Here is a 25,831-nt window from a genome sequence, read left to right as displayed (position 1 = left end):
CCCACGAAACCGGCTGACACCCCGACGGGCCTTTCATCTGTGAACCAGACATGTACAAGGGAGCTAGCGCATTGTTGATCTCGAATCTGTCCTATTAGCTGCGTCTAGACTTGTACTGCCACCCGATGGTGAAGTGGGATACTACACGACCCTGACACGTGAGTATACCAGGGTCTGCGATATGTGGTATGTGCGCAGAAGTATACCAGGGCCTTAAGGGTTAAGATTAGGTTAAGGTACTTGGAAATACAGCATGTCTGTGAGTCTCCTCACTAAGAATGCTGTACACCAATGTGTGTGTGTGTGTGTGTGTGTGTGTGTGAGGACATGACTCACCTGGTAATGCAGAGCACCACCACACAGATGATGACCACCTGCAGAGCTCCGATGATCGAGGCAATGAGGACGTAGTGCAGTTTGCCGGAGCCTGGCACCACATAGAGGACGTTGTACTCTTTAATGTCACACTGAGGTCCCTGAAAACCTGAGTGACAGCTGAGATCACACACACACCGACACACACACACACACACACACACACACACACACAAGTGAGAGGGAGAGAAAAGAGGAAGCAGGTGATTTCTTTGCACCACATTCATTGTTCTTGCCTTTCTAATTGAATCGTCAGTTCCTGTGTGATAAAGACACTGTGTGTGTGTGGAACAATGCGTTCGTGCATCCTCATCCTAGACTCATGAAAGAAGCACCAGAGACACCACAATGTGATTGGTTGTTGCCATTTTGTCATGGCCCACTGGTGGACATTGGAGGTATTGCAGGAGAGCCTCAGACAGGGCAATTCAAAAACATAGTCTTTGTTCCGAGAGGGATAAATAAATAAAAGATTATCCTCATTATTTGTAATTAAGTCATTGGTAAAAATATTTTAATTGACATTATTGTTGATGTACATGTGTAGAACGAGCCTCGAAGGCTTGGCAGCATTTTTAACCTCTCGAGTTTGGTAAGATTTTGGAACAAACCATGAAGCGACTCTTGCCGCCGTCACTCTTTCCCTGGCCTGTGTGCGGGAAGAGAATAACTGACCCTCTGAGTGTCATCATGGGGAAGCTGGAGCCGATCCCAGCTGACACTCCCACACAGTCTCACTCAGTGCCAACAGGAAAAAGACCAACTATTTACCACTCACCTACTTTCAATGGAGGAAGCGAGCAGTAATATCTTGCAAAAAAAAAAAAAAAAAATCCAACTGACACTGTGAAATGTTTATTACTGTCTGTGTTATTATTCTGCTTTGTTATTTCTAATAAAAGACCATACTTTTCATTTCCAAGTCACCTGGTTCTGAGCTGCGGCGACAGACGTGTCAGACGGACACAGTCAGGAGTCCAGACGTAATGAAAATAAAGTATTTTATGTCGTTCGTGTTGAAAACTCTGTGTGTGTGTGTGTGTGTTTAGAACATGGAAGCAGGAAAGACTAAATCACTCATCATCGTATATATCGACTTTTAGTTCTTATGTCCATGTCCAGGATTGTGCAGGAATGATGATGATGATGATGATGAGAGGTCGAGAGCTGCCGGCAGCTTTTTGATCTCGCCCTCTTAACAGTGGCTTGGCCGCTGCAGCACAGGTTTCCATGGCGATCTATCCAGGTCAAAAGTGAACTAGTTTATAAAGTATATCAGTAGACTATATTATATCAAGCATTTGTATCTGGGGTTTTCACATTAAACCAGCGTCTTTTGGACACACACAAACACACGCTTTTGAGCTCCATTCATAGCGAAGATCCTCATCGTCATACCCTAACCCCTTACCCTAACCATCACGACGAACCCCTAACATATCCCCAATTATAACTTAATCCCCAAAAAGCCCTTCAAAGATGTGAGGACCAGCTAAAATGCCCAAAATCTGTATGGTTTCGACGATTTCAGGTCCTCACAAAGAGACAAATTCAAGACAACACACACAAACAGGGAGGGAGAGAGATGATCTTTCTCCTTAGAGACGAGCTAAAATGGTCCTCCCTTTTAATCTCTCACTCTCTCTCTCTCTCTTATGTACCTGCGTTTCCTGTCTCTGGGGAGGTTGTTACCCACCAACACCTGCATATCCTTGTTTGGTAGAAAAACTCACACCCACACAGTCTCATTCTCTACCCCTTTGACCTGACAGCCTGTGAGATGAATGGCTGAACCTTGTGTTTTGGGGAGGGTGCACACACACACACACACACACACACACACACACGCATGCACTGCTCCAGTAGAGACCATTGTGGCCTCTGATTAGAGCAACCAGCAGGGGGCAGCAAAGCCCTTTGATGCTCCGTCTGTGCAATGCAATTTTTCTGGATGCAAGATGACTGTGGAGAGCTGGGACGAGCCAGGTTAGAGAGGAAGGAGAAAGCACATGGAGGGAGGGAGGGAGGGAGATACCAAGACCCTGTGACTGCTAACACTATCACGCTGTAAAAGCAAGGATCACACATGCACCCCGACCCTGTGTAAACGGAAATGCTCTCTGAGCTCTCTGTCATCGTGCATGCTTATGTGAATGTTATCATGTGGTAAAATTGCTGATTTTCTCTCTGGACTCTGGTGTGGGAGAGTGAAACGATTCGAAAAAAAATAACACAGATTCCCTTGATCCCTTAAAGTATGCACTGAAGGTGATGATCTCTCCCCCCCCCGTGTTTATCATCACGTGCCACTCGTGAAACCGAATCCCGATCCCTGCGGAAGAGAAAACACCCGACGTCTAGAAACCTGACATGGATTTCCCTGAAACGGAGCAGAAAATATGACTGATGAAGTAGCTCTGCTCTGCTACTCGAGCAAGAATCATTAAATCTGCGGGGGTTCAAAGACAGAATGAGTCTTGTGAGGCTTAATGCACGGTTTGTTTATACTATAGCCATAGTTCAGTCAGAGCTGCACTACAGTTCCATTGATTATCAAATTAAGACTCCACTGCCCTATAATATAATAATAATATATAGAATATACTGTAAAATCTGTGATTGTGCTCAAATTATGGACATTAATGGACATTTCTGCTCCGTCTTTAAATATTGCGACGATAAATGTTCATTAATGCGAAGAGTTGTGTGTGTTCCTGCGGCCGAGTGGTTAGGAGACGTAACAAAAATGCTCGATCTCTGGTTTGATTCCAGCTCAGGAAGGTTTGCTGTCTGACATCTCAACCTCTCTCTTCCCTCACGTCCTGTCACCTGCCCGAAAAAATACACATCCCTATCCATCACTCATCCTCACAAACTGTGTGTGTCTGTGTATGTGTGTGTGTGTGTGTACCTGCAGGAGGGCTTGGCCAGGATACTGGGGAACTGACACTCTCCATGGACGCAGTAGTTTTTGTAGTCTTCTGGACAGGGGATGTAGAGCCCGCGGGCCAGGCCATTCCTCGGGTCCTCATTGTTCTCTGTGTTGTGAACAGAACACACACACACACACACACACACACACACACATTCATAAATACTGAATGCACATAATGCTCGTGGCCGCTTGTGCGTACAGTACGTGCATAGAGATGCATTATTAAACTTCTATATTGTTACGTTTCGACCGAGCTCGCTGAAGGTTAGAGACAGATCGTGATCTGGTGCAGCACCAGAAACATAAAACAGCGACTTTAGACACGTTTTTATTCACTTTTAACCGAAAACATCTTTCCTTGACCTTTTCTTTTGCATATACTGCCACTGTACCTCGAGAATATGGAATATTGACACAATCAAAAATATTCACTACTGTGCTCAATATTAAAACCAAGAGGATTGAGATTACACATTACCGATAAAAGTGCATATGTGATTAAACAGTCAGTGCGGCGCGGCTGCTTTAACGGAGGGGATTTGTGCACAGTCAAAAACACGGTGTTAGGTTTGTAGCTCTGATTCTCATTAGATCAAGACAGCTGTAGGTTGCCTTGATCTAATAAAGCAGCCTACAGCTTTATAGGATGAGGGCAACCAAAAAAAAATGAAGCTCTTGTTATTTTTTCCAGTCCAAAGTAGACAGGAACAGAGGGGAAAAGCAAGACAGTGAAACTACAATCATCAAAAATAGAACGATTATGTTGCCGTCTTTTTTGCGATACTTTGCAATGGCGAGGTTTCAAAGTGAGATTTTAATTACAATTTGGTTGTTCACTCACTCACTCACTCGTTCACCTTCTTTAACCTCCACATGAGGGTCGCGGACAGAGGGTGAAAGGCGAGATCACACCCTGGACAGATCGTCCTTCCAAACAACATCCACTCTCACTCTCACACCTGCTGTACGGTCAATTTAGAATTTGCCTAATAATCCCAAAATCTGCATGTTTTCTTACATTATTGACCTCCACCAGGAGGTATATGTTTTCGCCGGAGTTTGTTGTTGTTGTCTGTCTGTTAGCAACATAACACAAGTCGCGGACGGATTTGGATGAAATTTACAGGAAATGTCCGCAATGCAGGGTCTCTGCAGGTTTCAACAAGTCAAATTTAAGACTTTTAAAGACTTTTTTAAGACCATAATAAACACAATTTAAGACCCATTTCAAATCCATACTGGCAAAAAAAGTACAAAAGACACAAAGGAAAATTGTATTTAAGACCTTTTATGAGATTTTAGGAGAATTTAAGACATTTTAAGGCCTTAAATTCAAATTATTGGATTTAAGACTTTTTAAGACCCCGCGGATACCCTGGCAATGGGACCAGGAACAGGTGATTACATTTTGGGCGTGATCCTTAGACGCTATCACTGTTTTTATCACTATTTTGTGGAGGTCTGCTCTCTCCGAGTGCTTCTAGCTATTACATTTCGTACAACTCTTCAAATATTGCATACAATAACTGCTTTTGCAGCTACGTTCTACCTGCATAGAAACCTCACCTGTGAGATCAGTCCGTGCAAAGTGTCCATCTCCACCTTTGTTGCCAGTTATGATGTCACCTGGAAAAAGGACAGAGACGAAAAACTGATCCCAGGTCTCTACAAGCAAACTCCTCTGCCTCCATTAGCATCTGCTAGAGTAGGCCGAGACAGCTGAATGCAAATCATTGTGGCGACAAAGGGTCCGTGAGGTGTGTGCACCTGTCCCTGTAATGCATATAAATGTGAGCCACTTTCTTCAAAAGTCAGAGACAATACCCTCTAATGAATTATGCCGAGCAACGCGTGGAAAGCAGCAGAGCTGAGCTGCAAAGGAATCAGGGGCTCTAACGTATTTTTGCTCACCTTTTTGAGTTTGCATTGAATTCAGAGCCGTACAAAGCTCCCTTCCAATCATAATCATTTTATTGCAATTGATTTTTTTTTCTTTCTCCCAGTGGTCAGTGAATTTATTTTCTCAAAGTGAGCGTGCGAAAGTATTTCCTGGATTTATGATGCACGAATCATGTCGTAGAATGTGCCTGGAACGGCAATAATTTTTTCCCAGCCCCCTCACCATATTTCTTTTTCCCTCTTTTATTGGCTTGTAAAACACTAGAGGTAGAGTAAACAAAAAATAAACAAATGAGCGCAAATGAGAGTCACACGTGTGACATTTTCACAAATTAATACTGGGTTAATGCACGCGTGACGTCATGTTTACGTGCCGCGACACCGTTTACCAGTTAGCTACGTTAGCTGTGTTAGCTACTTTTTAGCGCCAGTTAGCGCGCGCCGCCTACAGTCGAACTGGAGCGGTCTGTTTATTAAAGGAAAAGAGCAGCGATACAAATAACCAGCGTACCTGTGTACTGCGTACGTGTGCCTCTGTTTTTAAAGTTTAGCGTTACTTTAGAGACTCATTTCAAAGGAATACTTCACTCCATTTGCATTGAGCTTTGTAATACTAGTATAGTGGTAGTGTTTTTGAAAAATTGTGCTTCCCACGTACCCACCAGTGACACTTGGTCCGAGGCTTGAAACTGCGACGCTAATTCCGCACTTGTTAGACCCACCCGACCTCATTCCCAGAATGTAAACAGTATCCGCCATCTTTGCTAACAGTTACGCTAACAGGACACTAAAGTGACACTCGTGGGCATGTAACAAAAAAATAATGAAGATATATTTCTCAACTCAGAGGAAACTGAGGTTGGGAAGCACAATTTTTCCAAAAATTCTACCCCTATGCTAGTAACACAAAGCTAAATGCTAATCGGTGAAGTATTCCTTTAACAATCCGGAGTCACGTAAAACATGACGTCAAGTGCGTCTTTTTCTGGTCGGTCGCCATGGAAACGTTGACGCCATTAACACTTTGTGAGTTTTGAAAGCGAAAGTAAACATTGTATTAATTTTTGTAGTTCCACACTACGGTGACACAGTTAAGAAAAGTGAGTGCTGATTCACTTTCAGTTATTCCAGACTGGTACAAACTATAGTAGAAGGCTAAACTATGACCAGAAAAGCTGAAAATTGTTTCCCCAGCGACACACGGGAGAAATATTATAAACCAGCAACCTTAAATGTCAAGGTGTCATTTTGAATTGTGGCTAACACGGGCGTTTCTAAATTCCGCTGTTTCATAGCACACTTTCATGACATTTTGCTTCTCTCACACTTTCGCAGAATGAGTGGAAACACGATCAAATCGATGGGAACGGTCCGACCCGAAGGGCGGAACATGGGAGAATACAGATTTCTATTTGTGTTCCAAGAGCTGGTTTAGCCCTGATTGCTTTTCAAAGCTTTCAACTTGGTTCTCACATCTCAATCAATTGGCCCTGTGGATGCAGAGCCACTCAAACGCTGTGCGTACACATATGGAACCAGATCTTAAAGCAAACGACACTGGAATGAAAACGCTAACATTTGACGCCAACTTTTGAAATAAAATGAAATATTAAGCATATTGAAAAGAAGAACGCCTCTGTGCCTTTGTCTTCTCCCCACATGGATTAGCAGTGTTATTCAGTTTAAAGGATTTAACCGCACAGATTAATAAATAACTTGATCCCTGGAACCATTTCAGACAGTCGCTGCATTCAAATAATTGATGGCGCACTAGAAAGAGGGGATTACCATTCAGCAAAAAAAAAATAATCAATACATGAAGGAGTAAAGGCCGTTTGTGGTTTTTCGGGGGATTATCTTTGCACACTATTCCAGAATATGACACAGTGAAAGTATCTGTACTGATGAAATGTGGTTGGAAAAGCACACTGTCTGCATTTAGCTCTGCAGGCTGCCTCATTTGCCTCATTCACCCTCATGGCCTCACTTCAACTTGAAGTGAACACCTGCTTAGGCAGACAGTGTGGCAGCCTATGTGTGTGTGTGTGTGTGTGTGAAGGTGTGTGTGTGTGTGTGTCTGACCTTGGCAGTGGCCCAGGTACTTGACCTCGATGCGCTCCTGTTTCTGACAGGACGCCTCCTTCACCTGGCAGGGGTTGTCATAGGAACGACCATCCGACGCACACACCGGGTTGAAACTGATGTGGGAACAGTCGATGTTGCACACACACCTGAGGAGAAATAAATAAAAAAAATTATATTAGCGCAGGAAGCTCCCTGGAAATGTATTCATTATCTACGTCAGAGATCTGAAATAAATGAGATCTGAAATATGAATATTAAATGAGCGCGTCTTTATTCCGCGGAGACTTATGTGTGTGTCTGAGAGACACAAAACCAAATTCATTCAGGGATTAAAAATGAGATGAGAAAAAAAAACAAAACACCCCAAACTGTACAGCTTGTGCTCAGTGAGGATGCTGGACTGTGCATAGTAATGCTGTTCAAACTGGGTTTTGGCACATTCAATTTGACACAATGGCACACGGATTAAACACTGGGCAGCACACAGAGCTTTCCTGACAAAAGATGTACCCTTACAAAGGCAGGAAGCAATTAATTCTGCTCTTTTGGGAGAATTCTCCTCCTCCTCCGTCGTCCCCTGCACCTCTCTCATGTGGCGTGCCCCAAGGGACCATCCTGGGACCGCTGCTTTTCCCACTGTATATGCTCCCCTTTGGCTCTGATATCATTTTAAGTTCCACTAAGCAAATGACAGCCAGTGAGCCTTGGTAATGAGGCAGCGTGCATGTGTTTTCTATTACTCTCACTAATACAGACAGACAGGATGAAGTTTCCACACTAAATCTGTTGCTTATCCATATTTTGTTTTTATTTTACACTCAGGACCCGTGTGTTTTATTTTGTTTTGTAGAACGCTTTGAAAAGTGATTACATTTTTCAAAATTATTATCGCGAGGACATTGTGTAAAAAAACCCAAAAAACAACCACACTTTTCAGATTTGAGCCTCATTAAATAAGGCAGACTGTGCTCTAAATGGAACAAATAACCACTTGTAAACCGATGCTATTGCAGCACAGACAAAGAGGCAACGCCAAAATGTGTTTTGATTTTTGTTAGAAAAACCCCAGCTGAGAAATTCAAAAAAACTATCTTGACAGAGATGAGAACAACCACAGTTGTGTTTGGTGTATTGCTGACACTGTGTGTGTGGCCTGTATTGAATTTAAATGGAAATGTTCTTTTATTTAGTACCGATTAGCCTTGATTTAACGTATCGGCTCATATTGATTAAGTACAACTTGGAAAAGCCTTCCTGAAGAACTGAGTAGAAGTCTTTAGGACGAGTCGTCTTCTCCGCCGAAAATTGATTCGGCGACCAGAGGCGATTCTAGAGTCTGTAGGGGCCCTAAGCAAACATTTCCAGGGGGCCCTTCCAACCATTATGTTATAAATAATCTGACACCAACGAAAAATGTAGGTATTCAAATTTTTTTTTTTTTCGAAATGAATGAAATAACATGGAAAAACCTTGTAATTAAAAAGAATGTGAAAATATAAATGTAAAGAACAATAAAATACCGTAAATAGCTTTTAAAAAACTATATAACCTTAGTAAAAAAATATACTACACTGTAAAGCACCCACATTATAAAACAATATAAATATGTAGAACAATGAAATACTGTAAATAACTGAAAAATACATATAAACTGAGTAAAAAAGATATGCATTACTCTGTAAATAATCCTTTTCTAACTTCAGACAGGTTAAGGTTAGGTGGGGCCCCTTTAGGGAGGTTTCCTACTGAGATGTCATTACAAATTGCTCATTGTTGTTTAAGGAGGACGGGGAGGCGGCTGCTTACTGCACATTTCAGTAAAAACAGCCCTCAGGCTCCGAGTGTCGGGGGGCCCCTATCAGCTCGGGGCCCCAAGCAGTTGCCTGCCTTGCCTGTTCACAAACTGCGCCTCTGTCTGCGACTTCCCTCCCTCCGTACAGCTGATATTTCTGTTTCGTGTTTTCCGTGTGGCGGCCTGTAAATGCGTCGTCGGGAGCTTACTTACTCTGTGCTTTTTAGCCCTCGCAAATTAACCAGGCAATTTGCTGCCGCGCCACAATTTCCAGCGAGATTGCGGTGCTTTGGTGTGTGTTTGCGCGCACACCTGCACAAAATGAGTGTGTGGCATATACATGTAGCGTGACCCCCTTGAGTGTGTGGCAGGCCCGATCAGCAGAAATTACTCACAAATTGCCTTCCCCACATTTCCGAGGAGCACCGAACACTCGATTCTGTAATTATAAATCTGTCATTATTCTCCAGGTCTTTTCGTTCTCCCTCCGGTGCCAAGATCTCAGTAAAGCACCGGCATTCAGCTGTCTTGCAGCTGCATTTGCATATACACCCACGTGGGCAATCCAACACACACACACACACGCACGCACATGCACGGACACTTTTCAGCCACGGCGGCTCGTACCGCTGACACTAATGTTGATTGAAACGCTGTGCACCAAAGCGTGGCAGTGCTCAGCTACTGTTGTAATGAAGGATCAGCAACGTAAGAATGATGTGAAGAAAGGCTTCGTTATGCATCTGAGGGGACGCAAAGCCACTTTAACCCTTAAACGCGCCTTTAAAAAAATCATGTTAACACACCCAGCACACCAAATGGTGCGCATGAAAGTACACAGCTATAAAAATAGTATACATCTGTATTTTTGGCTTTTTTTTTTTTTAAGGTTTTAGACCAACATCTCATCTTTCCATCCATATCAAATATTAATATATATTTTTTATTTTTAACCCTTAAATTTCCAGGTTTATTCATGATGCACCTTGATTTTATGATCTAAAAAACACAAAAAATGAATTATTTTCAATATACTTCATGGAAACTGGAATTTTTTTGTTTGGATTATTGCAGCCTGGTATATGTGAAAGATTAGCAGAAACATTTTTTTTTTGCATTATTATTTTTTTTGTAATGTCAGATGGCCTAAAACACTCACGTTAACACACCCAGCACACCAAATGGTGCTCATAAAGTACACAGCCATAAATATAGTATACATCTGTATTTTTGCCTTTTTTTTTTTTTTAGGTTTTAGACCAACATCTCATCTTTCCATCCATATCAAATATTAATATATATTTTTTATTTTTAACCCTCAAATTGCCAGGTTTAGTCATGATGCACCTTATTTTAAGATCTAAAAAACACAAAAAATGAATTATTTTCAATATACTTCATGGAAACTGGAATTTTTTTGTTTGGATTATTGCAGCCTGGTATATGTGAAAGATTAGCAGAAACATTTTTTTTTTGCATTATTATTTTTTTTGTAATGTCAGATGGCCTAAAACACTCACGTTAACACACCCAGCACACCAAATGGTGCTCATAAAGTACACATCTATAAAAATAGTATACATCTGTATTTTTGCCTTTTTTTTTTTTTAGATTTTAGACCAACATCTCTTCTTTCCATTCATATCAAATATTAATATATATTTTTTATTTTTAACCCTCAAATTGCCAGGTTTAGTCATGATGCACCTTATTTTAAGATCTAAAAAACACAAAAAAATTATTATTTTCAATAAAATTCATGCAAACTGGATTTTTTTTGTTTGGATAATTGCAGCCTGGTATATGTGAAAGATTAGCAGAAAAAAAAAAAATGTTCATTCTTTTTTTTTCTGTTATGTCAGATTGTCTCATAAAATCACGATAACACACCCAGAGCACCAAATGGTGCTCATAAAGTACACAGCTATAAAAAAAATTATACATTTATATTTTGAATTTTTTTTTTTTTAGGTTTTAGACCAACATCTGTTCTTTCCATACATATCAAATATTAATATATTTTTTATATTTTTAACCCTTAAATTGCCAGGTTTAGTCATGATGCACCTCATTTTATGATCAAAAAAAGACAAAAAATGAAATATTTTCAATATAATTCATGCATATTGGATTTTTTTTGTTTGGATTATTGCAGCCTGGTATATGTGAAAGATTAGCAGAAAAAAATTTTTTTTTGCATTATTATTTTCTTTGTAATGTCAGATTGTCTCATAAAATCACGTTAACACACCCAGAGCACCAAATGGTGCTCATAAAGTACACAGCTATAACAAATGCATACATTGGATTTTTTTTTTCTTTTTTTTTTTTTTAGGTTTTAGACCAACATCTTTTCTTTCTATACATATCAAATATTAATATATTTTTTATATTTTTTACCCTTAAATTGCCAGGTTTAGTCATGATGCACCTAATTTTATGAAAAAAAAAAAGACAAAAAATGAAATATTTTCAATATAATTCATGCAAACTGGATTTTTTTTCTTTGGGATTATTGCAGCCTAGTATATGTGAAAGATTAGCAGAAAAAAAATTGCATTATTATTATTTTATAATGTTAGATTTCATAAAATATTCAGTTAACACACCTATAGCACCAACGTGTGCTCATACAAATACAAGCTATACAAATTGTGTACATATGTATTTTTGTTTTTTTATTTTCTTATTTCTTAGACCAACATTAGACCTCATTATAGATACCAAATAAAATTAAAAAAAATGTTTTTTTGTGCTGTAATGAAGAACTTCCACTCTTGGTATCCTCTCCTTTGCAGAGGTTATAATCAGAATGATCTAGGGCTTCTGGGCCTCTTTTTTTTTCCCGTTGCTGATCTCCGGCTCCCGGTGTTTGTTGCTGAGCAGGAGGACATTTTTGTCCTGCTTCGGAGTGTAGGACAGCAGGGTGTGAGTAAATGAAGAGATGGAGGAGCCTCGGGAGCTGAGGGGGAAGCTCTGGTCAGTTTTTACGCATTGTGCCAAAGATGGTGATCTTTCGTCGCAGCAGCTCCTCTGCCAGCCCAAATGAGGAAAATAAATGATCAATAGTCACAGTCACCCTCCCAGCCCCTCCGTCATGTCCAACACGACCCTCTCTGTCCTTGGTTTTGTTTCTGCAGCGCACCAGCTGCCCAATAGACGCCAACAGAAGGAGTCCAAACGAAGCCCGCACGGTGGTGGTTATCGAGGTCCTTCCACTCGGGCACTGTCCTTCTCCCATGCAGTTTGGTTCATTCCATGATAAGTTTTGTGATCTCCGTGGTGAAAAATAAATGAAAAGTGTAAATCAGCTCACTAACAATGGCCACGGCATAGCGGGGAGGTTCTGGAATTAGTCCTGAGTCTGGAGGCTTGAACTGGAGCATCAGGGTGCTTGTGGGTGACCAGATCGCTCCGTTTTTGGATTTCCATAAAAGGTCCGCTAGTGTCACCTCTTTCCCAAAGTCAGAAGAGTCAGTGGAGTTGGTGGGACACGGGAAAGCCCCCGGGAAGTACTCTTCATCGGCTGTGTCGGTGTCCAAAGCTGATGGAACGCATTGCGCTCCGTGCGCTCGTCTTCAATGACCATGTTTAGCGCCTCCGTGGTGCCGCTGTGATGCTTCATTGTGTGTGGTTTGACATGCAAAGTCCAGCTATGCTCCTTAGCTCTGCACAGACACCTCATCACCTGTATACCTGTGATCATTGCAGCGCGGCGCACAGGTGCACAGATCGGGGTTTGTTTTGGCTCTAATTTTTGCTGTACATTTCATGTGCTGGGAAATCGCCTGCATTATGGATATTTCAAAGGCTGTGGGGACCCCACAATTTAGATGTCGGGGTGCTTTGGAGACTGTACTTTGAAGTTTTGGTGCTTTGAAAGTTTTAAAAAATTTTTTTACATGAAAGGAGGGCATGGAAAAGGTGCCACTTGAAAGCCACCTGCGCTTTTACGCATTGTGTCACACTGTAAATGCACTGTGCACGTTAAAGGCATGTGCACGCGCGCACGTGCATGTGCACACGCGCACACTCACATGCACACATGCCTACACACATGTACTCATACACCCATACAAAATTTCTGCCTCAGACCTTATGTGGAGAGAGGGGGGGCGGGGTTTAGTGGGAGTGCCCTCGATCAGAAAAAGCAGTTTTTTTCTCCATGTGCCAAAAAAAGAAAAATGACGTAATCTTGATGGAAATGTGTCAGAGCACACATTTAAAGCCTTTTGCTTCAAATGATGTGAAAAAATTAGATGATTCATGTTTTTTACTTAACATTTGAGCAGGATCAAAAATAGTGATTTGAATGGGTTTCAATGAGCACACTTTGGTGCAAAGGTGTGTTAACGTGAGTAAATTTGTCACAGTTGTTTAGAATAGACTAAAAAAAAAATTCACATGAAAATTTTTTAAAGCACCCAAAAATACACAACCTAGCAAATTTTGAACAATATGCATGAAAAAATGAAAAAGATAAGCTAAAAAGAAAAAGTCAAAAACACAAAAAGGTGTCTAGGTGTGTTAAAGGGTTAAAGACACAGCTATGACTCTGTGATGGTTGTTTCGAAGAAAGTCTGCAGCAGCATCTTTTAAAAGCAGAGGTTGGCACATCTGACAATCCAACAAAGTTATATACAGTATATAAGTGGTGTAAATTAAAAAAAATATGAGGGGCAACAACAACAGCAGCAGATAAATCGATAATCAAATTAGGGTTGGGCAGTAATTTAATAACAATAATGATTGCAATATATAGGACTTTAATTAAAGTTATAACATCAATGTTGTAAAATAAAATGTTCATGCATTGCATAAACACACTTAAACAATTTAAAAAGCGAAATTGCTTGGTTTCATCAAATTTCTTCCAGGGGGCAAAAATCAATCTTTAATTATCTGACATTTACGGTGATGATTGTGGTTATCTTCTGTCTTCTGTTACATCGGAATTAATCTTCTATCGCTCACTTCTATCAAGTCCCTACAAAACAGGCAGATTAGGGTTAGGGGAGGTCCCATTACCTCCCCTAATCCCTACATTTTTGCACTCACCCGAAATTTTGCGCGTTCTCGTGTGGGGGGAGCGCTCTGATGCCGGCTTAAAACGAGGTGGAAGATGAAATTACCCATGATGCTTTGCGAATTCAGCAAGATGCCGGCCACATCTGCCGAGGAACAATTTCGTTGTAAGTATATATTTTTTCGCAAATAAGCGAGTTACAATGTCGAAGTGTTTTGGAATATATTGGTTTGATGTACATCCAGAGGACCGTTGAGCTTTGAGCACTAATGTCAGAAAATAACTGACGATTTGTGAACGCAGCTAGCTAACTAGCTAGCTAGCTAGCGGCAAATAGCCTAAGGCTCACAGACAGGAGCATTTATCCGTCTCACTAAATAAAAAACAAAAAGAAAATCAAACGCTGTGTAAAAGACACAATAAAGAGAACAAAAGGGAACACATCGGCTTTTTACCGCAGGGAGTGGACGTAACGAGGAACAGGTGAAAACAGTTATAGGAACAGGTGTGGGGGAATCAAGGAAGTGGGAGACAGGAAGGAAACTACAGGACACGATAGTACAAGACACTTTTAGTGTAAAGGAAACAGTAATCCAACAACAAGGTTCCTGAAGTCAAGGAGGAAAAACCAACAAAAAAGGCTAAGAATTCTCAAAATAAGAGACCGTGGAATGGAAAGAGTGGCATATTTGGATAATAAGAGTCCATATTCTATGTATTATTAGCAGAGATACTATCTGAAAAGCAGGAGTTGTTAATTTAAGAGAAAAAAAAAACTGTGAACAACACATTATTTTTCCTTAGCTTCCATATTGGGGTGTAAAAACTAACACCACAGAAAATCTAACACAAATCCTGCGTGACATTTAGCAGGAACTGAAGAGGCGTCCACAAAAAAACCCACCCTCAATCCCACCGAAAATCATGCTGCTAATGTATGTGTGTGTGTGTGTGTGTGTGTCAGTCAGTGTTCTTGACCTAGCTGTGTTTTAACATATGCCAAGAAAAACACAAACAACTAAATCAGCATACTCTACCTTCAACGTGACATTGAAAATCGAAAAAAAAGCTCTCGTGGCAATGCAAAATCTTTGATTTAAGACAATGACCTAGAGGTAAACAGTAGCCAGACATTATTTTGTTGCGAGAACGTTTTATCACCGCACAGCAAATATAACCTTCTATCTCATATAGACACGAGGTGGGTTTCCATCAGCTTGTTTTGATACATATTTCTGATTTTGTGCATAAAAGCAGACTGATGGAATCAGCGTCTTGAGTGAATAAACTGGAAAAATAGCGGAGGGTATGTGTGGATTTAACAGGAGGAAATTACAACATTCATCCACTTAATCCAAGAATATCACTACAATAATAAAGGCAGCAAAAAAACGGGTTTTATTCAAGTTGCCACTTGGCCTTTCTGCATGGAGTTTGCATGTTCTCCCCGTGTGTGCGTGGGTTTTCTCCGGAAAAAGGAGATTAGGTAAATTGGACACTCTGGATTGACCGGGTTAGGGTTTGGATTGGCACTAGGGATGTGAATCTTTGGGTGGCTCACGATTCGATTCAAAATCGATTCTCGATTCAAAAATTCATACAATGCATAGTGTGTTAAGGCAAATTATGGCATCAAAACAATACAGTTTGTATAAGATAATGTGATCACACGAAGGCAAACGTTAACATTTATTCATTCAAAGCAAATAAAAACTTACTTACTGTACAAAACAATAACTTGCATAAATAAAAGCTTAGGCGAGCTGCCTTTTTCTCCCAGAAGTTACAAAAATAAACTACACGAATAACACAAACGGGTGTTGTGTTCCCCCACCCCTAATTGGCACAGCGCCCCCTGTGAACCTCATGTGGAGTTTATGTCGATGAACTAACTCCCAACATTTGGTTTTACTGAATCTTTGGTTAAAAAACTCCATAAATTTTAATAGAAACTGAAACTTGTCAGTTTTGTAAAGATGAAAAACAGAATCTAATCTTGTCAAATTGTTAGATTTCAATCCCTGCACTTCTGACCCGCGTCAAATCTTCTCTCCATTATCTTGTATTCAGGTGCACAGCAATCCAATCAGAAACCTTGTCGTTTGATGACTTCAATTTAAATATATCCCAAATGAGCTTGTGTGAAATAAACAAACTAATTCCCACTATTCCTTGTTCTAAACACCAGCTCATCATCACATTGTCACACACTCCTCTACCTGTTTCTTCCTGTGACACATTTCTTCTTCTTCTTCTTCTTAGAGCTCACAATGTATTTGCATCACGTGCCATAGCTCAAGGTGAACAGGTGAATAGTGAGGGCGTGACTCCCGGATTATTCACAATTTCATGGCATTTATTCACGACGTGCAAACGCCTTCAGAATGGATGAGCGCACACTTATATCCCATGCAGGTAAATCCCACACAAGCGCGATTCTCAACACTCCCATCAGTCAAAATCTAAAAAAACGATCTGCATATAGCGACACACCACTGGAGGCGAGGGGAGGAATAAAGCGGGTCAGGTCTTTGAAAATTATATAACCCAGACTATAATTTTGCTACAGCCTGCCTCGGGCCAAGATTAGTCTTACAATTTAAAGTGTCTGCGTTATCATAAAAAGTATCTAAATGAGAACAGATTTCACATGAAAGGAGGCAGTAAGAAGATCTGCAGAGAGCTAAGACGGAGTTTTAAGGGAAATGTGCGCACATCCGTGCACTAGAGGCTTCACACGTGTGAACGCACACACACACACACGCAGACACTGTCACACACGGACACTGCCACACACACACACACACACACACACTGACATCTCAAGAGGCTGCTGTTAGTCTGAGGCTGATGTCTGGTCGCCATACATTTTTAATGAGGCCTCTCACTTTCTCCATAATAGGCACTATACCACGAGACTGCAGTGCGTCAACACATCCTAATGCTACTCGCGCGCGCACACACACACACACGTGAACACGCGCGGGGCGTCGTGCGTGCGCGCGAGGCGGCGATCACTTTCCTTTTCATCTTGTTTTGTGCTGTTTTCGCTCTCGACACCAAGTGATTACTTCACACTCTCTGCTGAGAAGTACAAAGGGGCAGACAAGTGTTAAATGAAAGTTGGTGCCGAGTGTGAATGTACATACTGTACATGTGTGTGTGTGTGTGTGTGTGTGTGTGCACGAGGATACAGTCTGAGCAGGATGTGCCTTATTGATTAGCTCCCTCCCATCGAGCCTCTCCAACCCCCCCCCCTTACCCTCCAGACAGTCTGCTGGCTCTCAACTGAAAAGGCCACTTTACACACATGTAAACACAAACACACATGCATAACACACACACCCACACACACACACACACATGCAGCAGCTGACACCAACATCTCCTCTCTCTCTGCCTCGTGGTGTGCATATTTCCTTTGTAGTAAACCTCATTGCAAATGAATATAGCATTGATTTTCATCATTCTTAGCCTCAAAATTCACTGAAAACCTTTGAAAACCGAGCGTTACAGATATATATGTATATATACTTACACATATATATGTAAATATATAAACATATACAAATATATATGTATACATATACACACATACATATATGTTATGTTTATATATGTACATATATACATATATGTATATATATATACACACATATACATATATACACACATATACACATATATATACACACACATACATTTAATATGTACATCTATTCATATATACACACATATATGCATATATATATATATATACACATATAAACACATATACACATACATATATATGTAATATAAGTAATGTAATTAATGTGAAGAAGAGAAATCTGCAAAATCTGCACAGTATAAAAACATTATACTGTAGTGTAGATGAACTCGATGCCATAATTACATAGAGTTTGCTCTTGTTTTGTTGCATCATCGTCTACCACACACACACAAACACACACATTTGTGCAGCATTCGTAGCGCAGACAACAGACACAGACATAAATGCATTTCCTCGTCCCTTACCCTCACCTTAAAACCAGGTCTTAACCCTGAAAAAATCACTTTAAAGTGGTGGAGCCCACACAAAATGACAAGGTCAAAAATGTCCTCGAAAAGATTTAGTACGTTTTTTTTGGACCTCACACACAGATATAAATACACACACGTGTCCTCTGTATGGCCATTGAATGGAGGGCTTAACACAGTGGTCAGTGAGCACTAAAATGTGCAAATTCAATAATCCATCCATGAATAATAATGATCTCCCAGTGAGTGTGTGTGTGTGTCCTTGTAAGAAAAGGGCAAAAAACTTGGGTGTTGCCCTTTATAATGACTTTTAGGACTTAGGGGTAGAATTGGGTTAGTGAGCGTAAGGAGCTATACTATACTATACTATACTATACTATACTATACTATAAATGCTGCAGACACTTGTGTGTGTATATGGATCTACAGCTTCCCACACCTCCTGCTGCCCCCAGCCAAGTCTTCCTCTGGAATTCCCTTCTGCAGTCCACAGACTATAGGACACAATAAAGACATAAGCGCTCGCTCCTCTGTCAGCAGGTCTACACCCAGCGTTTACACAGCAAGTGTCCCTGCAGCCCACTCTCTATGATTAGCTCACTATCTGCTCCTCCTCCACCTTAATTCTATCAACACTAGTGTGTGCTATTGATGGGTTTGAAAGCATGCTCTCCTCTTTTTTTGGGGGGGTAATTACAGTTTTACACCACAAATGGGTCTAAATGGGTTTTCGTGACACTCTATTGATCCTTAAGGGGCAAATTGGTCTTTTTTTGTCTGCAGCCTGAAAACAGAGAGCTGCAGAATGGCGGTGTGCGAGGACTGCGAGGCTCTGAACTACAGCAGGTAACCGTATAGCTCGGCTAACAAAACGCGCTGCAGCTCACATCAATATGCATCTTAATGTTTCCTTTTCTATTTGCCTCATAGGAATCCACAACAGAGTCCAAAGAATGTTATTCTGTCGAGTCGTATCAAAATAACTCAATAAACCGAACAAAATATCTCCACACGGGGACAATGAAGAGTATTTCCTATGTTTACAGTTTCCCAAAGCAATATGCATTAATTACATGTTTGAAACCTCTCAACTGCAACTGCGTTTCACATATTTTTCAGTAACTCTGTGCTGCGCTCGCTGACTCACTGATAGCTGTACCCACCGTTGTAACAGAGCCGTGTAAGACTTTTCCAACAGGGATGGCAGAGTGAAGGGCATCTTTCCTGTGCCTGATCCAGACAGAGAAAGCATTGCTGAGATTGTCAACTAAGTCAAAAATAAGCACCGGGGGTGGGAAATGTGTCATGGTGGAACGTGCCGCAACTAACAACAGTGACACAAACAAAGAAGACGAAAACATCGGAATATTTTTGTCTTTTCTGCCAAGTTTGGATGTTGGCGAGAAGGTATAGGTTATGTAAATTAAAGGCATTTAAAGTTACACAAAGCCATTTATTTTCTCCTTTTGTTTACCCTTTAGACAAGTAAATGAGAGAAGTGAAGAAGTGAAGGTGAGAGTGTGAGGACTGACAGGTCACCGGTGCACGACATCTGTTATCAACAAGCCACGCCCCGAGAACATATGCTGCTTTATCAACTATTTCACTCTACATGAGATCAGTATTTGTTAAATGAAGAATGCTGCATAGAAGACATAGTAATTCAGATCGAGAAAATGAGTGGTATATATATACAGAACATGCAAACTCCATGCAGAAAGGCCCTTGTTCCAACCGGGGCTCGAACGCGGGTCTTCTTGTTGCATAGGCAAGAGCGCTAACCACTACGCCAACCGTGTTAAAGGCATCAACGTAAACGCATTTTAACGAATGACACGTTTCCATTACGCCTGACCGGAAGATGATACACGTGACGTCATGTATACGTGACTCCGGATTGTTAAAATGAGTCTCTAAAGTAACGCTAAACTTTAAAAAACAGAGGCACACATACGCAGCACACAGGTACGCTGTTTTTTTTAAGATTGAGATCCCTTATTAGTCCCGCAGTGGGGAAATTTACTTACTGCATTTTAACCCATCCGTGAGTTAGTGAACACACACAGCACACAGCGAGGTGAAGTACACACTAAACCCGGAGCAGTGAGCTGCCTTCATTCAGCGGCGCTCGGGGAGCAGTGAGGGGGTTCCGTGCCTTGCTCAAGGGCACTTCAGCCGCAGACTGGTCGGGGATGGAACCGGGTACCTTCTGGTCTCAAGCTTGAAGTTATTTGTATATATATATATATATATATACTATAGGCGCGCTAACTAAATGCCGCTAATGCCGCTAACTGGTAAAAGGTGCCTGGACGCCGGTGTCGCAGCACGTAAACATTGTGTCACACGCGTCTTTTTCTGGCGTCATGCGTTAACCTAGTGCCCAGCACTAATATACTGTATATATATATATATATATATATATGTGTGTGTTCTTATAAAGTCTGTGTTTCACTGTTTGGTTATGGCAGCACACTTCAATCTACACAACAACCGTTGAGCGAATAACGACCACTACATTTTCGATGAAAGTACCATTGGCAGAATACTGATTTATAGGCCAGATGCGGAGACACACCACCATGGTACCAAGGCAACTGCACATGACCTCATCTTGTCTTCATACTGGTTCAAACACTACCAGATGACATCAAAATCATAACTTTTGTGTTTAAAATGCATATACTTTGCTTAAAATATCACTTAAATGCCCAAAGAGTAGTATTTCAAACATTCAGTCAAGTGCTGGATGAGCCAAACCAACCTTAACATCCATATGTATCAACTCTTTCTCAGTTCTCTTCCTCCTCAGCTCAGCAGCACACACTGCATCACATCATATCTGTTCAGACATATATGGCCTCATTCCAGAAATGTACTCATCATTCTCGTCCACAAAAAAAACATCACTCCCAGCTTCCTCTTTGGTTAACACCACAGATATATACAGCGGTGGTGAGAAGTCCTGTGTTAAATGTTCATCTGTGTCATCGGAGCTCAAAAACACCACCAATCAGTATGGAGCAAGACCCTGGTTTTAACCAGAAATATGTCAATATATGTGGAAGTTACAGCTCTCAAAGTGTGTTTCAATGCTAATGAGAAGTTTGTACCACGACCCTTCTACAACTTGCTAATTCGTCCTTAAGCGTCAGGACACTTCCCATCGCGGCTGACAGTCTACAGGACGGTATTCATTCATTGCTCTGAAATGTTTAAATAAACATTAGCATAATGAATAACTGAATCACTTTACAGGGTCACTTCACCTGCTCTTTGAATACAATCCTCTGTCTCTCTCTCTCTCTCTCTCTCTCTCTCTCGCTCTACGCTCACTTTTTGATTAAATGATGGTGTGCTTAATTAAAATCAGCTGCCGCTCGATTGGACAATTTAAAATGACCGTCTGTGGTGTCGCTGTACCTGATAGATAATTCACGATAATTCATGTATCATCATACACTCTTGGAGATAAATGTGCCAAATAGAACCATATAAGGTTCTTCGGCTTGTGCTCATAGGAGAACCCTTTTGGTTCTACCTGGAACCCTTTTGGAGGGTTCCACCAAGAACCCCTTTAAAACCCTTTATTCAGGAAAGGGGTTTTAAAGGGTTCTCTGGATCAAAATGGTTCTTACTGGATCCATTAGTGTTACCAAGAACCCTTGAAAAGCCCTTTCTTCGGGAAAGGGTTTTTCAGAAGCAAATGGTTCCAGGTAGAACCTCAGCCCTTGTAGAAGAACCCTTTTGGAACCCTTATTTCTAAGAGTGTATGGCTTTAGAAGGATTAAAATGCACTCGTGTTTTCCGTTTTAGACGCCGCTTTGTGTCAACACCTTCCTAAATGACATACGTTACTGACAAATTGGTTCCCTTGTCGTTCCATTTTCCTGACGGTACACTTTGTGACCTTGTGAATTCTCCCCTGGGGATTGGAATGATCGATAAATTCACGTCTTTGTTTTTTTCTTGGACGGCGCATTTGTGGAAGTGGGTGGACTCCAGCTGTTTGGTATTTGAAAAAAAAAGAAAGAAAACTCAGTATGCATCATGAATCTGTTTCTTGGCATTACTGTTATTGCACACCAGGACACATTATCTTTCCATTACATCGAGTCGTTTGATAGAGTCATACTCTCAGGGCACTTCTAATTCTAACGTCTGGGATTTCTCATAGGCACTGTCTTTCTTTCTTTTCTTTTTTTTTGTTGTGTTCCACACCAAATCTGTAACGCTGCTTCATTTAAAGCTCCTTTATCACTTTGAAATGATATAGAGCGCAAAAAATAAAACAAATAAAAAGCTGATATTGTCTGGTTCAACAGTTAGGCCTCAGTCTAATTAGGTTCAGCAGTCACATGTTTATTGTGTCGCCCTCAGGATGTTTTTTTTTTATCGTACTGCTTGCTTACTAATGTGTGTGCATGGTGGTGGTGGAGGAGGGGGCGGAGCCAAAAACATATTGCCTACATCCATCTCATGTGTAATAAATGGTTGAATTTATGACAAACGTTGTTTCTTCACTGAACTAGTTTCCTTCCCGTGTGTGTGTGTGTGTGTGTGTGTGTGTGTGTGTCAAAGTCATTTTTGGTCCGACGTCCACGCGTCCTGTAAGGACATTAATTGGATTTCCAGAACAAGCGAGAATCTCCTTTCTCTCTGTGCTCTGCTCCAGTAATTGGGGTTAAATGAAATGGCCAAGCGTGCACTAAGCCTCAGTGGGTGTTCGTCAGCGCGCGCGCGCGTGTGTGTGTGTGCGGTATAAAGGCGAAAGTTTGATCTAAATTCTCATTGTTCAAACGCGCTCAAATTGCAAAAAAATAGAAAAGATATGAAGGTAACCTGCTGTGTCACGCGCCTTTAATATTAAAATGAGCAGCAGATCACATCGCTCCTCTGCTTGTATCGTCGCACGAGTTCCCTGGTTCTTTTTGAGTCTCTACTCCTTAGACATCAGAACAGAGAGCACCCTGGGAATTATTTAAAAAATCTTTTTAAGATGGCTTTTAATTTAGGATTAAAGAGGCACAAGTATTCATGCAATCATTTTTTGTATGAATATATCACAGCATGACTACCTGTAAGACTGACTTACATGTGTTAGGCTCACAAAACTCTAAAGGATGTCACATTATGCACGCTGCAGCATGACTCAGGATAAAAAAATCATTGGTGAGTTTCCACTCACCGTACACTGAGACAGTGAGTAGCTAGTTAATTAGCCGTTTACTTAGATCTGCTAATGTCAACAAATGACTGGCTGCATCCCTGCTTCGTCTCATGTTTACAATGATACTGATATGCATGGATGCTGCTGCCGCCAAGTGGAGTCAGAAATATTCTGTATATATATATATATATATATGTATATATATACTGTATATGGAATCTCAAAAACCAATACCAATATCACAATCTCGAGTATCCGATATCGGTCTGATTTGTGCCATTTCAAAGTCATAATTCCCCAAATGTGTAACAAACATCATTCTCCGATAAAGCAGAAATAAACCTCCCATAGACCTGACTGTTGCTGATTTTTATTTACATTTTTACAGCCTGTGTGCATACACTCTTAGAAATAAAGGTTCCAAAAGGGTTCTTCTACAAGGGCTGAGGTTCTAGCTGGAACCATTTGCTTCTGAAAAACCCTTTCCCGAAGAAAGGGTTTTTCAAGGGTTCTTGGTAACACTAATGGTTCCAGTAAGAACAATTTTAATCCAGAGAACCCTTTAAAACCCTTTTCCTGAATAAAGGGTTTTAAAAGGGTTCTTGGTGGAACCCTCCTAAAGAGTTCTCCTATGACGACAAGCCGAAGAACCCTTATATGGTTCTACTTAGCACTTTTCTATCTAAGAGTGTAGTGAAGCATGTAATATATATAATTTTTGGATCTTATCTGATTTGATATTTTATGTGTCTGTTATCCGATCCAGTGATTTTGATCAGTATCGGACCGATACCTATGCTAAGTATCGTGTCGGTTTTCTTCGTATGTTCTGGAAACGCACACCTGTCGTTAGTTTTCGGAACTGTGTATCTTCGCACTGAACAAATATATTTCCTATGACAATTGACGGTGTCGATAACTACTTTACTCCTGAAAGATTTATCTCAGTTTTGGACCTAACCTGGACAGCAGGAAATACTTAATTTTTCTGGCCTTACTGAGGCTAATAAATGAGTAACTATGAGGTGGAAACACCCTGAGAAGCTGTCAGTGAACTATTAGTTCCTCACATTTCTTGATATCATTTATCTGGAGTTCACTGCTCGTGTGATTGGAGTCGAGGAATCCAAGATGGAACGGTTACTATTGTGATTTCTCTTGGTTCTGATCGTCTGTCTTCATGTTTTGTATTTGTTATTAAAATGTAGTGCCTTTTTCCAAGTATGGAAAATACAATTTTTATTTTAATTTTTAAAAGTTTTATGAGTCTGAGTCACCATTTTTGCCTGAGATGTTCACTCAAAATTGTTACATGCCCAAGGCTGCAGTTAAGGTATTACGTTTAGCCCCGTAATTTTTATTTTATTTTTTTACATATTATTATTCTGTTTGCTTGCTTGACTTTATTTGATGTTGTAAAGCACAGTGGGTTGCATCATTGCGTAAAAATGTGCCATAAAAATAAAGACGAAATGATGATAGCGTGAAAGCAGTTTGACGCGCGTCGTCTTCTGCAGAGACTCACCAGACGTCCTCTGCGTCCACGTCGCACTCTGCCCCAAACTGGCAAATGTCACAGGTGGACGTCTCCTTCTGTCCCGCCTCGGCGGAGCCCTCGCCTCCTGTAAGTGCGGGAAAAAAAGAAAAATATGTCACACCTGTTTCATGTAGGACAACACCACCACTCATGTGGTGTTCTTTGTTATATATAACCCAGCTGTTTGGAGTGGAGTGAGGGGGGAAAAACTGTAACAAAGCCCCGTGACAACGCACCTCTCACAATGCAACAAGACCACGAGAGATCAGCCGTTACATTTACATTCGGTTTCATCCCTAAATAATCCCGCAGTCTATATCGCCCATCATCCATTCACCCCGCCTCCCGTCATCTCCTCCCTCTCTCCGTCTGACTCTCATCTATCACGCCCCAAATCCCCGCTGATCTTTTTTCCGAGTCCCTCTTTTATTTCATCGGGGCTGATTCTCTCGCTCGCTGTAAGTGCGACGACTCCGGTGTGGGTGCTGGCGTCAGGCTTACGGCGGCTTAGGGACCCTGCCAGTGCACATCACGCCTCGTGAGCTGCCGAGGAGGGGGGGGGGGGAAGAGGAGAGAAGGGAGAAAGGCGGAAAAAAAGCAATCTGGCCAATCTCAAATTGCATTCTCCTACCACAGAGGACTCTCCTCTCTAGTCTCTGCACACTTTCACTCTTCTTCTCTTTCCCCCTCGGCCCTCTCCTCCATTAGACAAGCTCTATTTTTGTTTTTGTTTTTTTTTTTCAAATTTCAAGGAGCCGTGAGGACACCTTGAGAGAAGGAGACAGAATTTGTCATGATTTTAATTTTTAATCTCCCCGACACATACGCAGACATCCATACTGCATGTCTTTTTACCCTCCTGAGACTTTGTTATTACTCCAGTTGGAAAGCACACTTGAATATGATTTTTTTTGTTTTTTCCCTTGCCAAGCTTAAGTCGGTTTTGACACTTACTTTAAGGTCAGTTAACTTCACTCTGCTTGTTTTGAATG

General features: G+C 41.1%; 1 protein-coding gene across 1 annotated transcript in view; it reads right to left on the bottom strand.

Moving 5' to 3' along the window:
• tmeff2a (transmembrane protein with EGF-like and two follistatin-like domains 2a) overlaps nucleotides 1-25,831 on the bottom strand; it is a gene marked incomplete at its 5' end in the record, with an annotated part of 121,967 nt that overhangs the window by 2,537 nt on the left and 93,599 nt on the right. Inside the window, 5 exons of the mRNA XM_083908698.1 lie at nucleotides 337-495; nucleotides 3,287-3,413; nucleotides 4,877-4,936; nucleotides 7,292-7,440; nucleotides 24,828-24,924. Coding sequence (XP_083764824.1) covers nucleotides 337-495; nucleotides 3,287-3,413; nucleotides 4,877-4,936; nucleotides 7,292-7,440; nucleotides 24,828-24,924 — 592 coding nt within the window. The remainder of the gene's footprint in view (nucleotides 1-336; nucleotides 496-3,286; nucleotides 3,414-4,876; nucleotides 4,937-7,291; nucleotides 7,441-24,827; nucleotides 24,925-25,831) is intronic.

Source organism: Microchirus variegatus (genome assembly GCF_963457635.1).
Source record: "Microchirus variegatus genome assembly, chromosome: 22".
In the NCBI taxonomy this organism is placed as follows: domain Eukaryota; kingdom Metazoa; phylum Chordata; class Actinopteri; order Pleuronectiformes; family Soleidae; genus Microchirus; species Microchirus variegatus.
The sequence above is the reverse complement of the archived record's forward strand: the minus strand, read 5'-3'. Positions and strand labels throughout refer to the sequence as shown.